The sequence below is a fragment of the Botrytis deweyae genome (assembly GCF_014898535.1).
Source record: "Botrytis deweyae strain B1 chromosome Unknown BDEW_042, whole genome shotgun sequence".
NCBI lineage: Eukaryota > Fungi > Ascomycota > Leotiomycetes > Helotiales > Sclerotiniaceae > Botrytis > Botrytis deweyae.
The window spans coordinates 114,297-133,746 of record NW_024066249.1 but is presented as its reverse complement, the minus strand read 5'-3'; the positions used below and the strand labels follow the sequence as shown (position 1 = coordinate 133,746).

At 43.0% G+C, this 19,450-nt stretch overlaps 5 protein-coding genes across 5 annotated transcripts; 2 read left to right on the top strand and 3 right to left on the bottom strand.

The window, feature by feature from the left end:
* Positions 1-1,005: 1,005 nt before the first annotated feature.
* EAE98_010931 (uncharacterized protein) lies at positions 1,006-2,900 on the bottom strand. Its single transcript, XM_038958553.1, has 6 exons — positions 2,693-2,900; positions 2,558-2,633; positions 1,983-2,486; positions 1,855-1,928; positions 1,528-1,598; positions 1,006-1,472 (listed from the first exon to the last, which is right to left on the bottom strand). Exons 1-6 carry the CDS (start codon positions 2,737-2,739, stop codon positions 1,372-1,374), a joined length of 873 nt encoding a protein of 290 aa, XP_038805067.1. The 5' UTR covers positions 2,740-2,900; the 3' UTR covers positions 1,006-1,371.
* Positions 2,901-3,912: 1,012 nt separating this feature from the next.
* On the bottom strand, positions 3,913-4,839 carry EAE98_010930 (uncharacterized protein; the record flags this gene model as incomplete). Its single annotated transcript, XM_038958552.1, has 1 exon — positions 3,913-4,839. One exon carries the CDS (start codon positions 4,837-4,839, stop codon positions 3,913-3,915), a length of 927 nt encoding a protein of 308 aa, XP_038805066.1.
* Positions 4,840-8,664: 3,825 nt separating this feature from the next.
* Positions 8,665-10,564, bottom strand: EAE98_010929 (uncharacterized protein; the record flags this gene model as incomplete). The annotated part of the gene is made up of 2 exons (XM_038958551.1): positions 8,665-10,110; positions 10,193-10,564. The coding sequence occupies 2 exons, from the start codon at positions 10,562-10,564 to the stop codon at positions 8,665-8,667; spliced, it is 1,818 nt and encodes a 605-aa protein (XP_038805065.1).
* A 1,180-nt stretch (positions 10,565-11,744) lies between these two features.
* Positions 11,745-13,163, top strand: EAE98_010928 (uncharacterized protein; the record flags this gene model as incomplete). Its single annotated transcript, XM_038958550.1, has 5 exons — positions 11,745-11,913; positions 11,970-12,266; positions 12,319-12,736; positions 12,794-12,907; positions 12,971-13,163. The coding sequence occupies 5 exons, from the start codon at positions 11,745-11,747 to the stop codon at positions 13,161-13,163; spliced, it is 1,191 nt and encodes a 396-aa protein (XP_038805064.1).
* Positions 13,164-16,142: 2,979 nt separating this feature from the next.
* EAE98_010927 (uncharacterized protein) lies at positions 16,143-18,545 on the top strand (the record flags this gene model as incomplete). The annotated part of the gene is made up of 3 exons (XM_038958549.1): positions 16,143-16,312; positions 16,366-17,815; positions 17,961-18,545. The coding sequence occupies 3 exons, from the start codon at positions 16,143-16,145 to the stop codon at positions 18,543-18,545; spliced, it is 2,205 nt and encodes a 734-aa protein (XP_038805063.1).
* Positions 18,546-19,450: the final 905 nt, after the last annotated feature.

Here is a 19,450-nt window from a genome sequence, read left to right as displayed (position 1 = left end):
AGGCGACCAGAGAAGGTAAGCACACAGTACAGCACCTGGACAAGCAGGCAAGCGACAAGAGGCAGCAAGTATCCATCATTTCTTTTTGTTTATTCCATATTTTCCTCCAATTAAGACGTCATGTCTTTCCCTCAAAGTGTTTCATCCATACTAGCACTTGAATCATTAACATTAATAAGCCCATTCAATTTCCTATCAAAACATCCCATGAAGCAGGAAGTCTGCATGGAGACTCCATCATTGCCATGTATTTTCCCATCATCGAAGACATTCGGAGATACTCAGCTCACCTACTATACACCTCAAAACCAGACTTGTTATCCAGTCATCTCCTCCCTTGCGTTTCATCAAATGTTGTGGCCATACCATATGGCAAGTTCCCGGGTTATCAGTTACCTTGAGAGAGTCGGGGTGGAAACTCTTCCACTTCTCAAAGATTGCAATATAAAATTGTCTCTCAAATTCAAACGACTAGGAACGGACCATTAGATTGACGTTACACAGCGGTAAGCTGCATTGCATTCCCGTCCAGTAAGTTGGACAACGCAACGAGCGAGGATGCACCGTTCCGTGACTTGATGAGCTTGTTCCTGCATGTGAAAATGTCCCTTTCATCCAGTTCCAATATTCTTAATGTGAATCTCCAGCTGTAAATACCGAAAGAAGTCAAGTCGACTTAAGCTGAAGCTGAAGCCCGTTTCCAAGAGACAACTTGTATTACTAACAACCAGCCTTGTTGCATGTCTTGGTCAAGACATCCATCAGAGTTAACAAACGCACCGTTGATCGCAGATGCAATGCAATCTACCAGAAACTCTATAGTAATGATCAATTGACTGTTCTCCAGATTCAAAGTGACTCGAATTTTGCAAGTACAAGAGAATTTTACGCGATAGACGAGGATCTAGGGATTTCAGGATGAAATTTCTAGCTGTGCATCCTGGCCGGGGATTCCGCAGACGGAATAATTGCCTCACAAGTACTGATCAGTGTAATAGCATTGACGTACTTAATAATGTGGCTTCATATTGCAAAATTTGCATTAGATAATGCAAGTTGTAAAATCATCTGTTTATTCAAAGTTCTTGAAAAGAACAGCGCAAATCATTAATAACTACCATCCTTTGTTTTTCGCCAAGCCATACCTGATTTCCACTCCATCGCTACCAATTTACCAACGCCATATTCACCGTCAAAGATCGGCAGGAAGACAAACTAATGGTTACCAACAACCAGAAACCGCAAGGATATTCATGCACAGATGAAAAGTTGTGCTACAGGGGATCTTCCAGGCAAATTAACGAAGGAGTACGAAGACTGGCCGAAAGTTGCACCGTTTGTAGCCAATTTCGGGAGGCTGCAGAAAGGGCTTTACTCGGCTCTTAGAGCTTCTTTTTGCGCCTGGGGCGAAGAAATTTCAGTCATAGTCGTGCCATTACCTTCGATATCGGCGGCCCATAATGCTGCACCAACTGAGAGATCATTAGAATGGGTCCAGTAGTAGAGCTAAAAAGCAGGGGTAATTACCTGTGTTGGTGAATGAGAAGAGAATAGATGCAATAGGGACAAGTTCAAGAAGAGTTGCGACGGTTCCGAATCTACACGAAAGTTAGTTAAATAAAACCTGTACCGGTAGATCTTGAAAAAAAAAGCAGTGTCATCTCGCTTTGTGATACCTGTCAAAGACGCATTTGTAGAGCTAATGTGTGCAGGAGATAGGGCGGAAACTGATAGGTGCACTACACTTGCTAGGTACAAATGCAATGCAGATCTCAAAAGCCGTGCCTTTTGACCTCTGAAAAAACGAGGAGTATGATGAAAAATAAGAGAGGCGACATTGGAAGAAAAACTCACGATGTGTATGCCCCAGAGTGCTCCTTAAGCCATGCTTCTTTTTGTGCATTAGACCATCCCTTCAATTGAAAATACTAATGATTTTGTCAGCTTGAATGTATTTGTCAAAGAATGGTATTGAGACATACTCTCGAATGAACTCCTTCACCTCTCTGTCGTCCCTGCAGACCAACAAAGACTACCGTACCAACAACTGGAATAAGATTCAATGGAAGATACATCAAATATCTCACCAAGCCTCCAAAGCTATACTTTTGACCATATCCCTTGACAACTTTACCCAACTTTCTCATTGGATCACCAAACTTTCCTGATTTGATCTCTCGTCCCCCTTGTACAACGTCTGCTTGACCTTTTGCCACCATCACTCCATCAAATGTATCAACAAGAGCATCTGCAATGAGGAAATTTTTGGAAAGCATAGTGACAATTGTGCTAGATTCAGAGAGGGTCAAGAGGACTGCAGAGACTGCAGCGAGAGGTCCATCGGTGAAAATGAGAACGGCAAGTTGTGGCAGATAGGTAAACATGAACATCACAACCACGACGATGACGGATAGAGACAGAGTGGGTACGAGTTTCGACAAGAGGGGTTTCCATAATGTGCGATGCGAGAGGAAGTAGAAAATTCCCTGTTTGAGGAAATGATCAGCTTGTGATACGATAGAACAGTGAGAAAGATATGATTTAGAACTCAACCGACTTTAATGGGGTAGAGGTAAGCTCCACTGATTGCTGCTGAACGTGCCAACTCCTTTGCTTTATCAAAGTCTTCCTTTCTGTTGTTCGAAATCCATTAGTACTGCGAACAGAGGGGTAGTGCTCCGAATGAACGTACGCAACCTCCTTGGCTTTGGCGCCTGCTTTTTCCATTGAGCTTGACATTTTGGTTATATTCTCGATTTTGATTGTTTGTAATTCTTGGGTACACTCGCAGGAATGTGAGGTTTTAAAAGAAGAAGAACAAACGAAAGAATTGTTGACAAGAAGAATTACTGCCTACTAGGTAGTTTCGAGATAGGGGCCTACGTACGAGGAAACTAAATGCCATGTTTTCTTTTGCATGCGTTCTAGAATTCCTGTAGCAAAAGCGTCAAAAGCAGTGTCGTCATTATCCTTGGCATTGAGATCCCCGCGTAAGTGGCGACAGCGGCCGCTTTCCCCGCAGTGGCCCGAGCCGAATGCCGCAAACTCAATTTTTATCATTCTTACCAAAATGCCGAACGCTACCCCAGTCTACTACTTCGGGCGATAACAAGCCTCACCTCGTCCCCATTTGATACCCCAGCGTCTTTAACTAGACGATATCAATATTTGGAGCACCATAGTCGCCCGCTAGGATTCAACAATCAGCTCCTCCACATTCCCCTCACCGCTAATATCAGCACAGATGGTGGCTTCGTTTCATAAGCTTCTGGATATATTGTGATGGTGAGATACGGATTCGATTGCACAAACAAGATCAGACTTGTCTCACCTGGTGATTTGAATTCTTGTCAGCTCATACGTTGGACCTTTTGGGAAATGCGCCTTGGAGAAGATTATCCTCAAACTTGCCTCTGGCTGTTTTCTAGACCTCGTCGGGACACAACATGATGATTTTGTAATCTATTTCAAGATCATGACTACCTGGTGTTATCCAACGAGGATGACTGTGACAAGACCGTGTGTCACCAACACCAGATTTCGTTGGCGTTGTGTTATCGGCGACTTCAATTTTTCACTTCAAAAACGCATCGAAACGAAATCACAGCAAGAATCTGAATTGCATTAATGTAACTTTCATTAAGTCGTTTTTGCTATATACAATAGCGAGACTGAAACTTTTGATGACGAGCATCAAAAGAACGAGCCTCCAAGATCTAAACAAGACAAGAACGGGGTAAGGTATCGTATGATTTCCCTTTATTTAAACGCCTGCAACTCCAATGCTCATAACTCATGTGTTTATCCCACTGATGTTCCCCGAAACTCCGACCATGGAAGGTGTGCTATATTGGAACGAGAAGATTGCAAATAAAAAAACTGCAATAGGCAAGACAGCGAGTGCTGATAACTTTACACTCCGACAGTAATATCTTCAATCTTCTCTTCCCTGATCTGAACCTTTTCTAACGCTGCGGACAGTTCCTCTTGTTGTTTCTTTTGTTCCATTTCGTACAAGTATTGTGCATACTTTGATCGTTTGTTGTGAATTCCGCACTCGGTCTTCTCAGTCCCCTTCCATCTTCCAGCACGTTCGTCCTCTCCTTCCTTTACTGGCTCAGTTGAATGCCAATCTCCGACACTCTTGTATCCGCGGTCCAACAAGTCGTTGTATGGAACATCATTCTCCTTGATATAGTTTTGTACCTCCTTGAAGCTCCATCCTGCCAAAGGGTTGATCTTGATCAAGCCAGCTTCGTCAACCTCGACGATGTCCAAGCTCTCTCTCTTGGCACCTTGACTTCTTCTTCTACCAGTCAAGACTGCAGCAACGTCCAGCTCATTGTATGCTCGTTGAGCGGGTTCGACCTTGGCAACCCAATCATACAAATCGGCGTTGGTCTTCCATAATTCCTTGCCATGCTTTCCCTCGAAATCTCCAACAGTTTGGCAATCTTCTGGCTTGTAAACATGCAAGTTTACATTTGGATATCTGCTCTTGGTCTTCTCGACCAATTCGAGTGTTTCGTTGAAGTGATACAAGGTATCAAGGAAGATGGCATCGATACTTGGTAGCTCGGGTGTCTCCTTTTGTAGCTTACTTAACATATCAAGTGTGACGAGACCTGTTACTCCGAAAGCAGTGGTTTGGTAGAGGTTGGGGAAGGTTATTTTAGCCCATCGGAGAATGTCCATGGGTTGAAGATTGTTGAGTGATGCATTGATAAACTTGAGGTGAGGTTTTGTGAGGACAATTTGAGGAAGAGAGCTTTGAGATGATGCTCCAGAAGCATATCCTGACTCGAGATTCGAGGCAGATGATTCGCGGTGGAGTCCCATGTTGATATATTTTTCGGTTGAGCGAAAGAGGAAAACTTTTTATTGGATTGAAATAGCAAGTCGAATACAAGTAAACAAACTCTTTCTCAAGATATTGCTTGTGTTTTAAAGAAAAGAGTAAAAGTTAAATAAGGTTGATGACAAGCTGAAGTTGAAAGAGGAAAGTGATGTCAAACGCCCAGCAATAATAAATGGCACAATTATCTTCTCGATGGTGTGATCCAAATTAGTTTCACGAGTTGCAAGAGAATATGATAAAGAGATGTGATTTGAGATGATAGTATGTTGTGTAGAGGTATTATAAAAAGGTAGAGAGTATGATCACACAATGCAAAAGAAGTTGGAGTGGGAGTGAAGTAGGAAAGATGATTCGAGTGCTGGTATATACTCTCTTGGTATATCTCTCCCATCGACAATTACAAAAGAAAAGTGGGCCATCACACCAAAGCACGACATTTCATTATTCTTACAAAGACGGACTTATTACACTTCATCAGGCAAAGACAAGTAATCATTCTTTCATTACCGCATTACCGTGCCATAACTCCGTGTGCAGGAAGTGCTGTCATCGAGGCTTGAGGGAGACCTGGCTGCCTTATTTTGCCTTATTGTGCCTTATTTTGAGAATTTGCTATGGCGTGATAGACGCTAGTAAGGATTGAGGTCTTATCATTTTTTTATGCTTGTTTTATTTGGTGAACCACTTTCCGGACTTTACTGCATGAGGTAGAGTTTTGAGAGTTTTGAGAGGCTGTGATGCAAGAGAAGGTTCTTTATTCCTCTTTGGTTCCTGAATCTCGGGTCCTTTGTATAATTATCGAATTGTTAATTGAAGATTTTTAGAGTCAGATTTTACGGTGGCAATTTTTTTACTTCTTTTTACAAATTTAAACTCATTCGGGCTTTGGATTTCTATTTAAGATAAACCTGTTTCCTTCATTCTACCTATCGATCTTTCGATGTTCACTTATTACTTGTTGATTCTTCACTAACAGAAAGCGTCTCGTGCTAAAATTGACCCAAGATCAATTTTCCTCATGTCGAAAAGTCGATCCTCAAATCATCTTCTCGGTAATCGGATAGCTTTGATAACCCCTGCCGATTGCTTTCCCTTGTGTCATTGTTAACAAAAAGCACGACATTTCACGTGATATGGCAACTTCACTGCTTACAAATGTTTTTTTTAGGGTGGAGTTTGGATCTTTGATTCTTTGATGCAGATTGAGGAGGCGAAGTTTCGCAGGGCGGGTAGATGAATGTGTTTGATTGGTAATTGGAAGTTCTCAGATGCTTACGAGTTTGAAGTTCTTATCTTTTCTATGGAGTCGACCAGGTCGAGTCTGCTGTTTTTCATTGATGGGTGTCAATTCTTCTACAAATTTGAGTTCCATAATTGGGCATTTGATGCGTGAATTGTTTGGACGGGTGCGGAATTTCTGTCGTGTCCGGTGAACGGTGAGGCTCGTAGACTCGTAGCCTGTTTTTGTTCTAGTGGATGATTCTTTAGCCAGGAGAGAAATGAGGCTAGCGAAGTCTCATTAAATGTCGCTCAGTACGGACTGGACCATCAAGAGAGCATATCCAGGGCTTAGTATCAAACGTTGGATACGGGGGATATGAATGATTGTGAAGAATACCTACGGACTCTGGAGAATACATTTCACGTTAGTACTCAGTTGATAGTAGATGTGAATCTTGATATCCAAATCCGCATCCAGTTATAAAGCCTACGTGGTAAAGCTAAACTATTCTATTTCCACACCCTACAATATCTTTCCGTGAAATCGACTTCACTCCCTAGAACACAACAACATCAACCTTGAACCTTCACGCTACAAACATGATTATCCATACATGCACATCCGACCATCATCCGCCGACCGAGAAGGATTTAGGTATGTAATCCGCTCTATCATTCAGATATCAGATTGTGCGGTTGGGTACTGGTACAGATTGATAGATGTCAGCGGGCGGAGCGGTCGGATGATAGATGATGACCACGGAACATTATCCACTATTGAATATTTGCTCTTGAACATTTTGAGAGAGGAGTGGGAGAGGAGTGGAAAAGGGAACAGGGCATGTCTGGATTTTTCTTCTCGGTACTTCTTATCAACGTGTTGTCGTTTTGCTAAAGATACTAGGTAGAGGAATGAATCGGTATAGTATTATAAGTAGTCATGTGATATCGATCCCCCCCCAATTTTGTTCGTCAATGCGTGCATGATATGATGCTGCTGAGTATACATCTTATCAAGTCCCCCCTTTTTAATATGAAATAGAGAATCATTCTCGAGTTTTTAATAGTAAGACACCACTCGTTTTTTTGTAGGATTCCCTTTCAAAACCTCCTCATCTTTTTTCCGAACCAAACTTCTTGCCAGTCGTTCTCTGAATTTAAGATCTTGGGTTTCTAGGTATCTGAGTCCATTCTGGTTACTATATAGATGCACACGCTGTTGTATTTTGAGGGCATTCAATTGGGTCCCTCGTCTCAATATTCCTGAATCACAGCGAAGATGTTTTCATCACCAAAACGAGTTCACCATATTTAACGCGAACTCGTCGGGAACATCGGGTTGTGAATAGAATAAATGATACGCCTGATTAGATTAATGAGAGAAGATGTCAGACGGTGAGGTGAGTATTGAGCTCACAGTTCTTTGTTCAATCGTCATGTCCGAAATAGATGGATTAAAACTATTATTGCAATGTGGATTTGTTTGTTAATAAGTATGTTGTTTGATTAATTGCGATGAGCAATATGGCTGGAGGAATCGTTTGATTCTCCAGTATCAAAGTCGGGATCGGTGTTTACTTATTGTACAGTTTTGGGATGGTGGTATATATGAAATGCATCATATGATGAGTATGGAGGATCAACTAACTGTTTTCGATCGTGTGCTTCATTTATTCGCTCATTTTGGATATGTAAGTACATAGCTATCATACATACGATGGCGACCTGACAAGTAAATCCATGCTATGCGTCAATTTAGGACTAGAGGTTAAGGAAGGGAGACATATAGATCGATGCCAATCTACGAAACAGTGATTAGAACCCCATGTCTTCAGTTATACTTTTGAAAAGTGAACTTATTACGTGCTGGATTTCAAATTTCCTGAATTAATCTTTAGAGACTCAAAGATCCTTCTAGTTCATTGCTGTTGGGGGCGACAATAGTAAAAAAAGATATCTTGAAAATGTAATTACGTGCAGTAGGTTTAATCTTCCCCCTTCGTTGCGTCCTGTATACACAATAACCTTCCATCCTTATGTATGTAATATATCGATATTTTTGTGCTTGTTGCTGAATTCAGAACACTCACTTCTGTTATCTTGAATATATAGATGAGAGGGATTTTAGGGATAATTTCGCTTTCTGTTTGGAGGAAGGGGGGAATAGGTATTATTACTCCCCAAGGCAGTTAAGAGATGCAGCTGGATGACTCTTTGATGTTGAAGAATGCTAGCATAGGATCAAGAGCTAGTGCGTTCAAACAAACACAAATATGAAGATCAGAACAACAACAGTCATCACTCATATCGAGTGTTGAATCACTCACAACAAACTAGATTTATCTGGCATTTTCTCATGCAGGTTGGTGATTCTTTTCTGATACCTTACTTTTGATAATTCGTACAGTATTTATATATAAAGACAAGCATTTGCTATTGGCTATACAACGCACAGTCGTAAAACGATGAGCAGATAGTGGCTACTTATGAGGGTTTCTGTGATAACCCCGAGAAACAAAATACAAAGCCAAATTGCATTCGTACACCTCCCATCTTTCTCCCTCCAAACCCCTCCCAATGCCCCCTCAGAATCCTGTAATAACCCTCTCAAACCTGGGTACATCCCTTCTAAACTTCTCCGGCTCATCCCTCGCTCCATTCTTCCAATACTCATACTCCATCCATACATTCTCTGGCATCTGTTCCTCCGTCGCCTTCAGCCAGTTACCTAGCTCAGGTGCAAGCGGTACAACTCCCGTCTCCAACACATATTCGTCCCAGAGTTTGATCAACTCTTTCAATTTCTCCGGTTGTGCATCAGCCAAATCATGTATTTCTCCAGGATCAACAGAAAGATCATACAATTGCCATTTCTCGGTTCCCTTGGGCTTGGGTATAAATACAATTTTCCAAGACCCTTTACGGAGAGCAGCTCGGCCGCAGGTTTCCCAGCCGGAGATAAAATCTTCGGCGTGGATACGGGGGGATGTGCCGGATATGAATGGAAGCATAGATTTGCCACGCATATGTACTATTTCTCGTCCTTGATATGTGGGTGCTGGGTGCTGGGTTTCGGCCATTTCGAGGATAGTGGGCGCGAGGTCCATTACGGTGGCGAAGTTGTGTGTTATACTATTGGAAATGTGTGTATTGATATTTGAGGGGAATTGAGCAACGAATGGAATTCGAACACCGCCTTCGGTGGTATAGGCTTTGTAAAGACGACTGGGTGCTGTGGCAGCTTGTGCCCAGCGTGGTCCGTACCAGATGAAACTATCTCCGTTCCCGAGATTCTCTAAACTATTGTTATAGTATTTTTGTAAGTGTTGAATCATGCTTCCTTGGACAATAGGATAAGCTTCATAAGCAGCACCTTCAGCACCATTGTCTGACATGAAACATATGAAAGTGTTATCGAGCTCTCCAGTTTCCTCTAGATATTTGACCACACGTCCAACGTTGTAGTCGATACATTCAACCATCGCAGCGAATACTTCCATCGCTTTGCATGACTTCGCTGTTTCTTCGGCAGTGAGATCGTTCCATTCCATCACTTCATCAGCAACAACGGGATGCGGCTCCACATCTGGAGATATCAACCCGAGATCTTTCAGTCGTTGAAGACGCTGCAAACGAAGCGCATCGGGTCCAGCATCATATACTCCCTTATACTTTGCCACGAATTCTGAGGGAGCTTGTAATGGCCAATGAGGAGCCGTGAAAGGGAAGTAACCAAAAAAGGGTCTCTCATCTTTCTTTTCATTTTTCTCTTTTAAATATTCGAGCATCTTATCTCCATACCCATTACTTGAGTACCAATCCTCGGGTAACTTCTTAACATATTCTCCATCCTCACTGTGGAGAGCTATAAAGCTCATAGTCATAAACTCGGGGATTTGGTCGGGGGCATGGAGTTGAGGTTCGTAGCCATAGTGATTACTGCAGGCGGGGAGATGAGCAAAACTTCGCTCAAATCCACGAGCTTTTGGGGAACGCTCGGGGGTTAGACCGAGGTGCCATTTTCCAGCCATCTGAGTGGATTAGCTTAATGTTAGGTAGCATATTATCATGATGGTGATTATCACGAAGAGAGAAAAGGGAAACCAGATATACCAAAGTTAGATATCCATCATCTCTTAAAATTTCCGGTAACGTAGCAACATTCTCATTCAAGTACCCTTCATACCCTGGCATACCCCTCTGCGGCGCTGTCGACATCTTCCCACTCGGATCATTTTGTCCGGAAATATTGGTCCACTCGATTAAATTTCCAAGGCCGGCAATATGATGATCGGTACCTGTCATGATCATTGCTCGTGATGGAGAACATGCAGCTGCAGCATGGAAATCCGTAAAGCGGATTCCGGCCTGTGCTATTTTGTCAATGTTTGGAGTGTTAATTTCCCCTCCGAAACACGAGAGATCCGAGAATCCCAAGTCATCGGCGACAATTATGAGAAAGTTGGGACGTTTTGGAGAGGACATTATTGTTCGAGGATAGAGTGAGGCTCAAGTCCGGTATGACGTTTGTAGCTTGATGCCGAGAAGGGCAAAGACAAGAGAGTGATGAAGAGGATATGACACGACTTTGATATCGAATCCGTCTGCTTTTCAACCATGGAGATTTTACCTACCTCGAATGAACTCACATAATTGTACTCACAAAAGATCAGATGATGTTCCTTCTGTTGACCAAGTGTCAAAGCATTAGCGGCATGCTCGTCGCGTTGCACTCCACAAGTATTCGTAAGAGAGTGGACTGAGTACCTCGATGAATGCTCCATGATTGGAGCAGAAGACCAAATATATTCATAGATAGATTGAACGTCAATACATATGCAGTAGTTTCAATCTCAGATGATGTTGCAGTCTTCGGAAGTATAATTCCATAATCACTGACCACAAAAGTGGAGCATAATCTATTTTCATCCAATCATATAGATATCAGACAACACCAATGTACCCCGCACGAAATGGATTGCGCGGTCCAGTGAAATAGATCACTCCCCTTGTCGCTCTTCCCCATACTATGCTGCCTTCATCGAATTGGATATGCCTGTCAAGACGTGATTAATGCTTGTGATGACCACATGAGATACGCATACGATAAGCAGAATGCTGGAAATGATTGATATCAACTTCGATTATATACAACTAGATGAAAGTCCCGAAGATCTAGCATTGTGACGTGGAATATCTAGATCTTGTCTTATTTCTGACCAAGGTAGGCATTATGAAGAATTCAATACTTGGCAAAGTACGAGCGTACTGGCTAGCAAGTGTAGTTTGTATGGGAGGATTTCTATTTGGTTATGATAGTGGCATGTGTGTATCCCTTCATTTCGTACTCACCTGCTTGTGTGTTTGCTCTATTGTTTGATTTACTAACAGTCATATAGTGTTGGTAAGTACATCGTGATAAAGCCAACACAGTAGTATAAGTACGGAATTTTAACGATGAATAGGTGGAGTCTTGACTCTCAAATCTTTCGTAAATGATTTCAAATATTCGACCGCTCATGCAACTCGCGTGAGTTCTCTTGCGGTTGGCCTGCAGCAAGCGGGTGCTTTTGTAGCATGTTTCTTCATATGGCCCATTGCGGATCGCATCGGGCGCAAATGATCGTTGCAGATCGCTTCGTTTATTTTCATTATTGGTGCCATAATGGAGACTGTCAATTCTCATAGTATGGCAGTATTTTATGCTGGGAGAGTTATCGCTGGCGTAGGTCTTGGGGCCGCAAGTGTGGTTGTTCCAATGTTCAATGCGGAGATGGCACCGAAGGAATTGCGAGGACAGATTGGGAGCTTTTTTCAATGGTTTTACACTTTTGGTTAGTCTAGGCATAGTGAAGAAGAAATACTCGGATAGGATTTAACATTGACATAGGAATTTTTACTTCCTATTGGGTTGACTACGCCATGGCTGAAGTAGTCCCTTCTGTGTCCAGACAATGGCAGATTCCTATCGGTCTCCAGATTATCCCAGCTGGTCTTCTTGGTTTGGGAATGTTTACTTTGAAGGAAAGTACTCGTTGGCTTACCAAGAAAGGAAGACACGACGAGGCTTGGGAAAGTTTGAAGTGGATTCGAGCAGATGAATCGCAAGCTACGATTGAAGAGATGGAAGAAATTCGTGTAGGCGTCGAAATGGAACAGCGAGCTACCGAAGGATTTCAAGTGAGGGGTATGTTTCTTCGCTTTCTTGAAAAAGTGAAGTAAATGCTAATGCTTCATAGAACTTGTTGAAAGGGATAACTTCAATCGTATTTTCACAGCATTCGCCATCTTTACAGCTCAACAAGCTACAGGTGCAACAGCTTTTGCCTGTTACGGGCCGCAATATTTCAAGCTGCTCGTCGGCGGTGGAAATCGGGATTTACTACTGACTGCCATCTTCGGTGCAATCAAAATTGTAGCGTGTGGAGTCTTTGTACTCTTCCTTTCCAATCGCATTGGTCGTCGAGCAGCTTTGATTGGTGGAGCAGTATTTATGAGTGCATGTCAAATTACAACTGCAGTCGTGGTCAAAGAACTTCCAGCTACAAAGACTGCTGGTGTCACAAGTAGTGGAATTGCGACAGTAGCTCTCATATACATGTTTGTGATTGCATACAATCTTTCATGGGGACCACTACCGTGGCCATATGTATCTGAGTGAGAACTTTCTATCTGTGCATTCATGTCCTTCAATTTTGCTAACTTCTGATGTAGAATCTTTCCAACGAGAATCAGAGGACCAGGTATCGCAATTGGAGTGTCATCTCAATGGCTTTTCAACTTTGTGTTTTCTTTAACGACTCCGTACATGATCGAGAACCTTGGATGGTAAGTAAAATACACATAAACACTCGAATCCATATTTTGCGGAGAAAACTAACACACAGCTAGGGGTACATTCCTACTCTGGGGTCTGTTCGATGGCATAATTGCAGTTATATCATTCTTTTTCTTGCGCGAAACTCAAGGATTGAGTCTGGAAGAGATAGCGCATAATGATTATGGACGAGCAACAACTTTCAAAGAGGACGATATCTTGGTTCAACATGGCCCGACGACAACTTACGGATCGGCGACTAAATGAGAGGACAGCAAATCCATCATACCAATGATAAATGGGAATGTAGATGATTTCAGAATGCGATATAAAAGTCTCATTGAGTTTAGTTGCACAGAATAGCATCACTTTAGGCTTATTTAATTCAAGGCTACAACATCAAAGACATGATGAAGTACCTAATCAAGCCATTTTCAATGATTGTTTGTGAATTTTAGTCCAATTTATGCTCCCCTCTTCTCAAACCCAATTAGACAACTATAGAAATTTACCAGCTAGTAAACCCAGTCACAACTCTATAACGGTTATTGCTGATCCTGAAAAGAACTAGACACTTGAAGGCCAACAAAGGCCCGTGCTGTGTCGCTAACCCCCTTATCTAGCGCTCCAATCAAAACAAGGAAAGCGACCTCTACATTCTGGAATGACAATTGAGCGCACTGGATAAAGTCGCAGCATACATACTTTGTTGCCTGCATAATGTACCATTTCGTCCACTCATTTTGTTTCTCGTAGATTGCGTATCTTTATGCTAACATGCTGCTTTCAGATTCTTTGTATGCCTGTGATGTTTTCCCTCTCAAATAGCATGGACTAGATGCCGTGTTGATGATGCCAACACAGCGAATATACATGCTTCCATCCATTATTCATCCGCAGACTCCAGTCTTGAGCTTTTTTTGGTGTTGCAGATCGTGCTGCAGTATATTTCTGCATCATTTCACATCTGTGAACCTATCATTCAAATCAATTAGCACTTGGACGTAATATCTACCTCGTATATGATGGAACTGCAACAAACCCCATACTTCTTGCTGTACTATTTGGCCTTTCTCTTACATGCATTCCTTCCTATCGTTTGGGACATTTCAAATCCTGGTTCGCGCTTTTTGATCCTGTCCGTCTCATCTACCACTCTCGCGTGAGAGATTAAAGACCATCTCTGCTATACTGATTCCTCTTCCCGTATTATAACATGTGCGGCCGTGGTTTGACGATATATTTCGAATCACTGCTCTGAAGTTCAGATTTGGCAGTTCAGTTAATCTCCAGCTGGCTGTACAACAGGGGAACATACGGGAGGGCTCGCTTCGCACTAACGCAGAAAATATAGCATTCTGAAGCGAATCTTATGACGAAGAGGATTGCCGTTGATAGGGGGGAGGAAAAAAGAGTGACTATAATAATCAAATATACAATCTGAATCGCAGAGTTATCGAGATGGGTACGAAGGCTAGAGAAAAATGACTTCGAAAGTTTTCGTAGTGTCGATAGTCCGCGAGGTATCTGCATATTTCTAACAAGAAGTCGGATAGAAGTGAGTTAACAAATTGTAATTATACGAGGGTGTGAGGTAGGGTAATCGATCGAGGATCTGCCTCTCGTCATGCATGCGCAGGCATTACCCGTCGCATTTCGCATTCATTCGTAGTTCTAGCTTCCTTTGTGCCCCATAATATGTTCTTTCGATATCTGTCATCACGTTCTTCATGCTGCTGCAGCCCTTGTGTCTTTGGCAAGTCGTAATATGCTCTGAGAGGATGGTCTAGGAGAACTGGAATAAAAAAGGGAACCTGCCAACATTAGATGAGCTAGGAGAAAATCTCAGTTCATGAGAGTGAGTGTGCGACATGATAAGTATGGTCTCTCTTCAGAATTGAATTGATATACTAACTGATCAACTTAGACTCGTGTTGCCCCTCTCTTTATCTTCTTCTGCCCGGATCTATCTTTTCTCTGCTATCTAATCTAACTTTGTCGCACATGCTCTCTATCTTTCCATCGTCGTCTATCAATTCGTTTATCTTTTGATTCGTATGTTCCCGCTGATACATAGATGCTTTCTTTGTATGTTCGTAAAGAGCGCTTGATTGAGGTTGCCAATGAACTGAATGTCTGTCAATAGAATGTCAATCTGCATTAATATCTCGCGTAATCTATGAAGGGATGAGTCTTGGCTATGATCTATGGCAGAAAAGTATAGCAATGTGTTCAGGATTCGCATAAGGTAGTCAGTAGGTAGAAGAAAGGTAGAAGGATGCCACAAATGGAAGCAGAGGAATACCTGCGCTGGGGCAGACAAGGCAGGCCGCGTTAATTGGAAAATCCCAAGAATCGCAACTAACAACCACATGGGTACCTCTCGAGTAGATATTCAACAACTCTACTTGTATCTAAATGGATAGATCTCAGTCAAGTTCCAACCACTCCTTGGGGACTGGCTCGAGTCCAAGTATGAGAAATCATGTGCCATATATAAATAAACTTGTACTGTCAACAAAACCGTAAACCTCGAGGCGCGCGGGCCAAAAAAAACCGTAACAAACATCTCTGCCATACATCCTCCCTGGCTTCAATGTTCGAACGGTCTCACTAGCAACAATACATCGCGCTAGTGATTGAAGCATTAACAAGTTCAAGACCCTCCTTAGATATAAGCTTCTCAACGTGCGACCTGTGAAAAAAAAAATTAACACATACTTTTGGATATCTCAAGTACTTTCTAACAAGATAAGAACTCTTCACTTTGACTACTTCTAGTCTCTTCAACTTAACATCCAAACCTACTACCTTCAGCAAGACTTGCCTTTCTTCTCAACTCCTCTCAGCCCTACGAGTCTTTCCCCGCAAAGTAACCACCGAATTCGCGAAGAAATACGTTGAACCTATTCTCATCAACAAAAATTCTGGGTGAATACTAGACGTTTTCCACCAGTTACATCACTCGCATTTTTTGTGAGGAAGAAGTTCGCAACTGCAACCAAAAATCTCTCGAAGGTTAGAACATTCTCATACTTTACTCATATCCTCTGGAGATATCATCAAGTCTGCTTCATGAATGGAAAGCTAACCTTTTCGATGTAGTGAGATACTGAGATAGTATTTCCCACATCTATCATCCGTATTTTTAATTAACTTCACAAACACCAGTAAGATAAACATCCAATATTCCAATTCTATCAATCCTTCGAACCTGGGCTGACAATCAAAAGAGAGATAGACAAGATGCCTAAAGACAGCCAACACATCGTCTTTCTCAACAACTACTACAACAGTCTCGTCAATCCCGACATTTTGACGGAGCCAACTAAACAGACTGCGATTCGATGCAACGCAGCACACATCCCACCAACAACTCCAGGTGTTGATGGTGTCGATTCGCAGATTGTCGGAAGGTATGAGTTAACTCTTATTCTCAGGATTAGTCATGAAGCTAACATACACACAGACATATCAGCGAATGTCGAAGACGCGCTCGTAATCAACCTCGAGCCGAACGCAACCAGGCGTGGCAAGTAGACATTCTCGAAGTAGCCTACCGCCAGAGTCATTATCCATCCGCAGGACAGCGGATGATATTGATGTCACAAACCAATTTGAGTTACAGGAAGATCAAGAATTGGTTCGAACAAAAGGCGAAGATGCTGAGGAAAGCAGGCGGAGGTCCTGTCGTTCCACATCCCGGCAGCAATAAATACTCAACCAAGATGTGGAGGGAATATTTTGCAGATCCTGTTGGATATGTTCAGAAGTTGAGGAACGGCGAGATCGACTTGGTGACTGGTGAGGCTATTGGTCAAGCGGTAAACAACTTACCTAATGCACCGGCAAATGGCCCCACAAATAACATGAGCGGTAATCCTGATCTAGGAGCCTTGGCACCTAACTCGAACATTGGTCCCGCGCCTTCTCATCAACCTGAACATCAACATGGTCAAGGTGAACTTCCTGAGATGCAACTACAGGGGTACAATCAAATGAGCCAACATGGGCAATACGACAACTCGAGTGTGCAGGCACCTCCGCAAAGCCAGGTGCCTCAACAAGCACAATATGGGCCCCAGCCAATGTCCATATATACTCAGGCCCAAGATCTGATGTACACCATGCCGTCAGCCCAGTCCATGAACTCGGGCATCAGTAGTTACGCAGCGGGGCGAAGCTACGAAGTGAGTAGAGCTCAACCGGCACCTCAACAGACAGCTCATCCAGGAGCATATACCACCGACACCATCTCTCAAGGTGCAGCACCCGCGGTATTCGATGGCATTAAGCAAGCCGTCACAGACCAATACAGCCATGGCATGCCTGCAAATTTCCAATCCGGCATTACATACGATCCGTTCGCCGACCAGGACGATGAAGAACTTGAGTATGAGGGTCAAAATGGACCTTTTTATCCGCCTGTTCCTCAACATCATGCGAGGCAATATATCCCAGCATATCCTCAAGTCCCAGAGAGTCCGGTTGGACAATTGCTTGGTGGGACTTTCACCCAGTCTGAAGGACCTACTCGAAAGAGAAAGTCGGCCCCCGAGGACGACCAATTAAATCAGGGCCCGTATTCCATTCATTTGAGAAAGCGACCTCGTCAAACCTCCGATTCTCGATCTTTTGCTCCATCAACAACAGGAAACTTTGCTGGAGCTGCAGGTAAAATGGAAGATACCAGAGAGCCAGCTAAGAGATCAAATCCTTTGAGACCGGTTCAAAAGACTCGTCGACGACCAGTGGCTGGCCAGTTCCCGAATCGAAAAATTTCCTGGAATGGGACTGATGACTCCATGAATTCATCGTTCGACCGCACTGGCGCAAAATGGTCTCCTCATCCACCCTCAAGGCTAAATATCTGCCATAGCAGTCCTTCTGAGGAAGATAAAGCTGAAATAGGAGCGACAGTAAGTTTAATCAGTTCTTTCATTTGACACCATTGCACTCCTTTCATTCTCCTGTACCCTCCCACTTCTTTGTACATCTCTGGGTTCCTCAACTTTTTTGCAAGTGTTTTCTGATAGACAATTTACTGACCTTTGAATTTTGCAGTCTCCTAATATCCGAACTCCCAACATCCGAACTCCTGAAGTCCGAGACGTGGACTCCGAAGCACAACATCTCGACCCTCTATTTTTCGGTTCTAGGCAAGACGTTCGCAACAATGGGATGGAACAAAGTTCTGGACAGTTGCCTGCCCCCTTCAAGCCACCTATGCCAGAAAGTGCGAAAAACATGGCGCAGGGCGTAGTGGTTACCCAACACCATGCCACGACCAACAGCGCAGATCCTGCAGCAGCACAAGATAATGCAGCTCGCCACCTAGGCGCTTCTAGTCCCAGAACTCAAAATATATCTGGTAGCCTAGACGGAAATTGGGAAGCAGATTTGGAAGTCCAAGGGTTCCAACAACAACAAGATTCTGCCTTCCCACAAGGAGAAGCTCAGGAGATTGAGTCGTCAGCTCAGATACCTACAGAGGGCAACGAAAGCCTCGAGGACATGCTTGCTGTGCCAGACATGAATGCCCTAGAGCAGGCATTTCTGTACAACGGGGAGTTTGACTACTCGGCTTTCCTGGGCAACGACGGCCTTTTCGAGGATTGGGATCCACCCAATCTCGATGGTGACAATTGATCTCAGCAAGGTGGACCTGGGAATAATCACTGCTAAAAGATGGGAACACCGTGATTCTATTAGATTGAAAATATGATTCATGGAGGAAGGACTGGCAAGCAAGCAAAGGACGGCACTGTTTCAAGGCTTGGGACAAATTGGAAGATACCCGGCGCTTGTTGTCTGTTTGAATTGGGCTATTAAACTATGGAGAATGCCACGGATCTTGTAGAATCTACCATGATCTGTCTGCGATGTACCTGCAAAATTTACACAAATCACAAATCATAAATGCATTTTGTTTAGAATTAGAAAAAATTCTATCAACTGTGATATCTGTTTGACCCTGACTTTCAACTGTATATATATATTGGACTTCTATGTGCCTGAACCTCAAAATAACATCAACAGAAGTGCAACAACTTCTGATTTCCTCGAAGGCTAGCCTGACTTTTGTTCGATGGATGAATGGTAAGAACCGAGACAAGTCTGCGGATGACATATAGCAACCGGTATTGATAGTCGTAGAATCATCTGTGAAGGGAAAACTATCGATGCGAAGCTCGCAGTCAGTTCTGTCTCATAGATGTTAAACGTAGTTTCGGCCAATACGCAAGAACAATCAGGAACTAATTCTTCCGTATTGACCAGATTTGCAAACCTTTGAATCTCCATCTTAGTGCTCCAACTCAGACTCCCAATCTTGAAATTGATGCGATTGTTGTGGTCCGCGGCTTTGCGCCTTTTTTTTGAGTGGTCGAAATTTCGAGATTGCACCCCGTTACGGGCGGAGATGCCTTGGCAACCCAATTTGATAAGCACTAGGCATTAGACAAATTAGGCGAAATGGAGATTAACGATTTCATCATCAAATATTCATCGCGTCTCAATACGCTCCTCTATTTTACCACCCACTTCTAAAGAAA

Coding starts and splice junctions, on each gene's coding strand:
- EAE98_010931 (XM_038958553.1), bottom strand. CDS start 2,739: ATGTCAAGCTCAATGGAAAAAGCAGGCGCCAAAGCCAAGGAGGTTGC. Junction 1,929..1,982: donor GTGAAGGAGTTCATTCGAGA/GTATGTCTCAAT, acceptor CAAAATCATTAG/TATTTTCAATTGAAGGGATG. Junction 1,473..1,527: donor CTTCTCATTCACCAACACAG/GTAATTACCCCT, acceptor ATGATCTCTCAG/TTGGTGCAGCATTATGGGCC.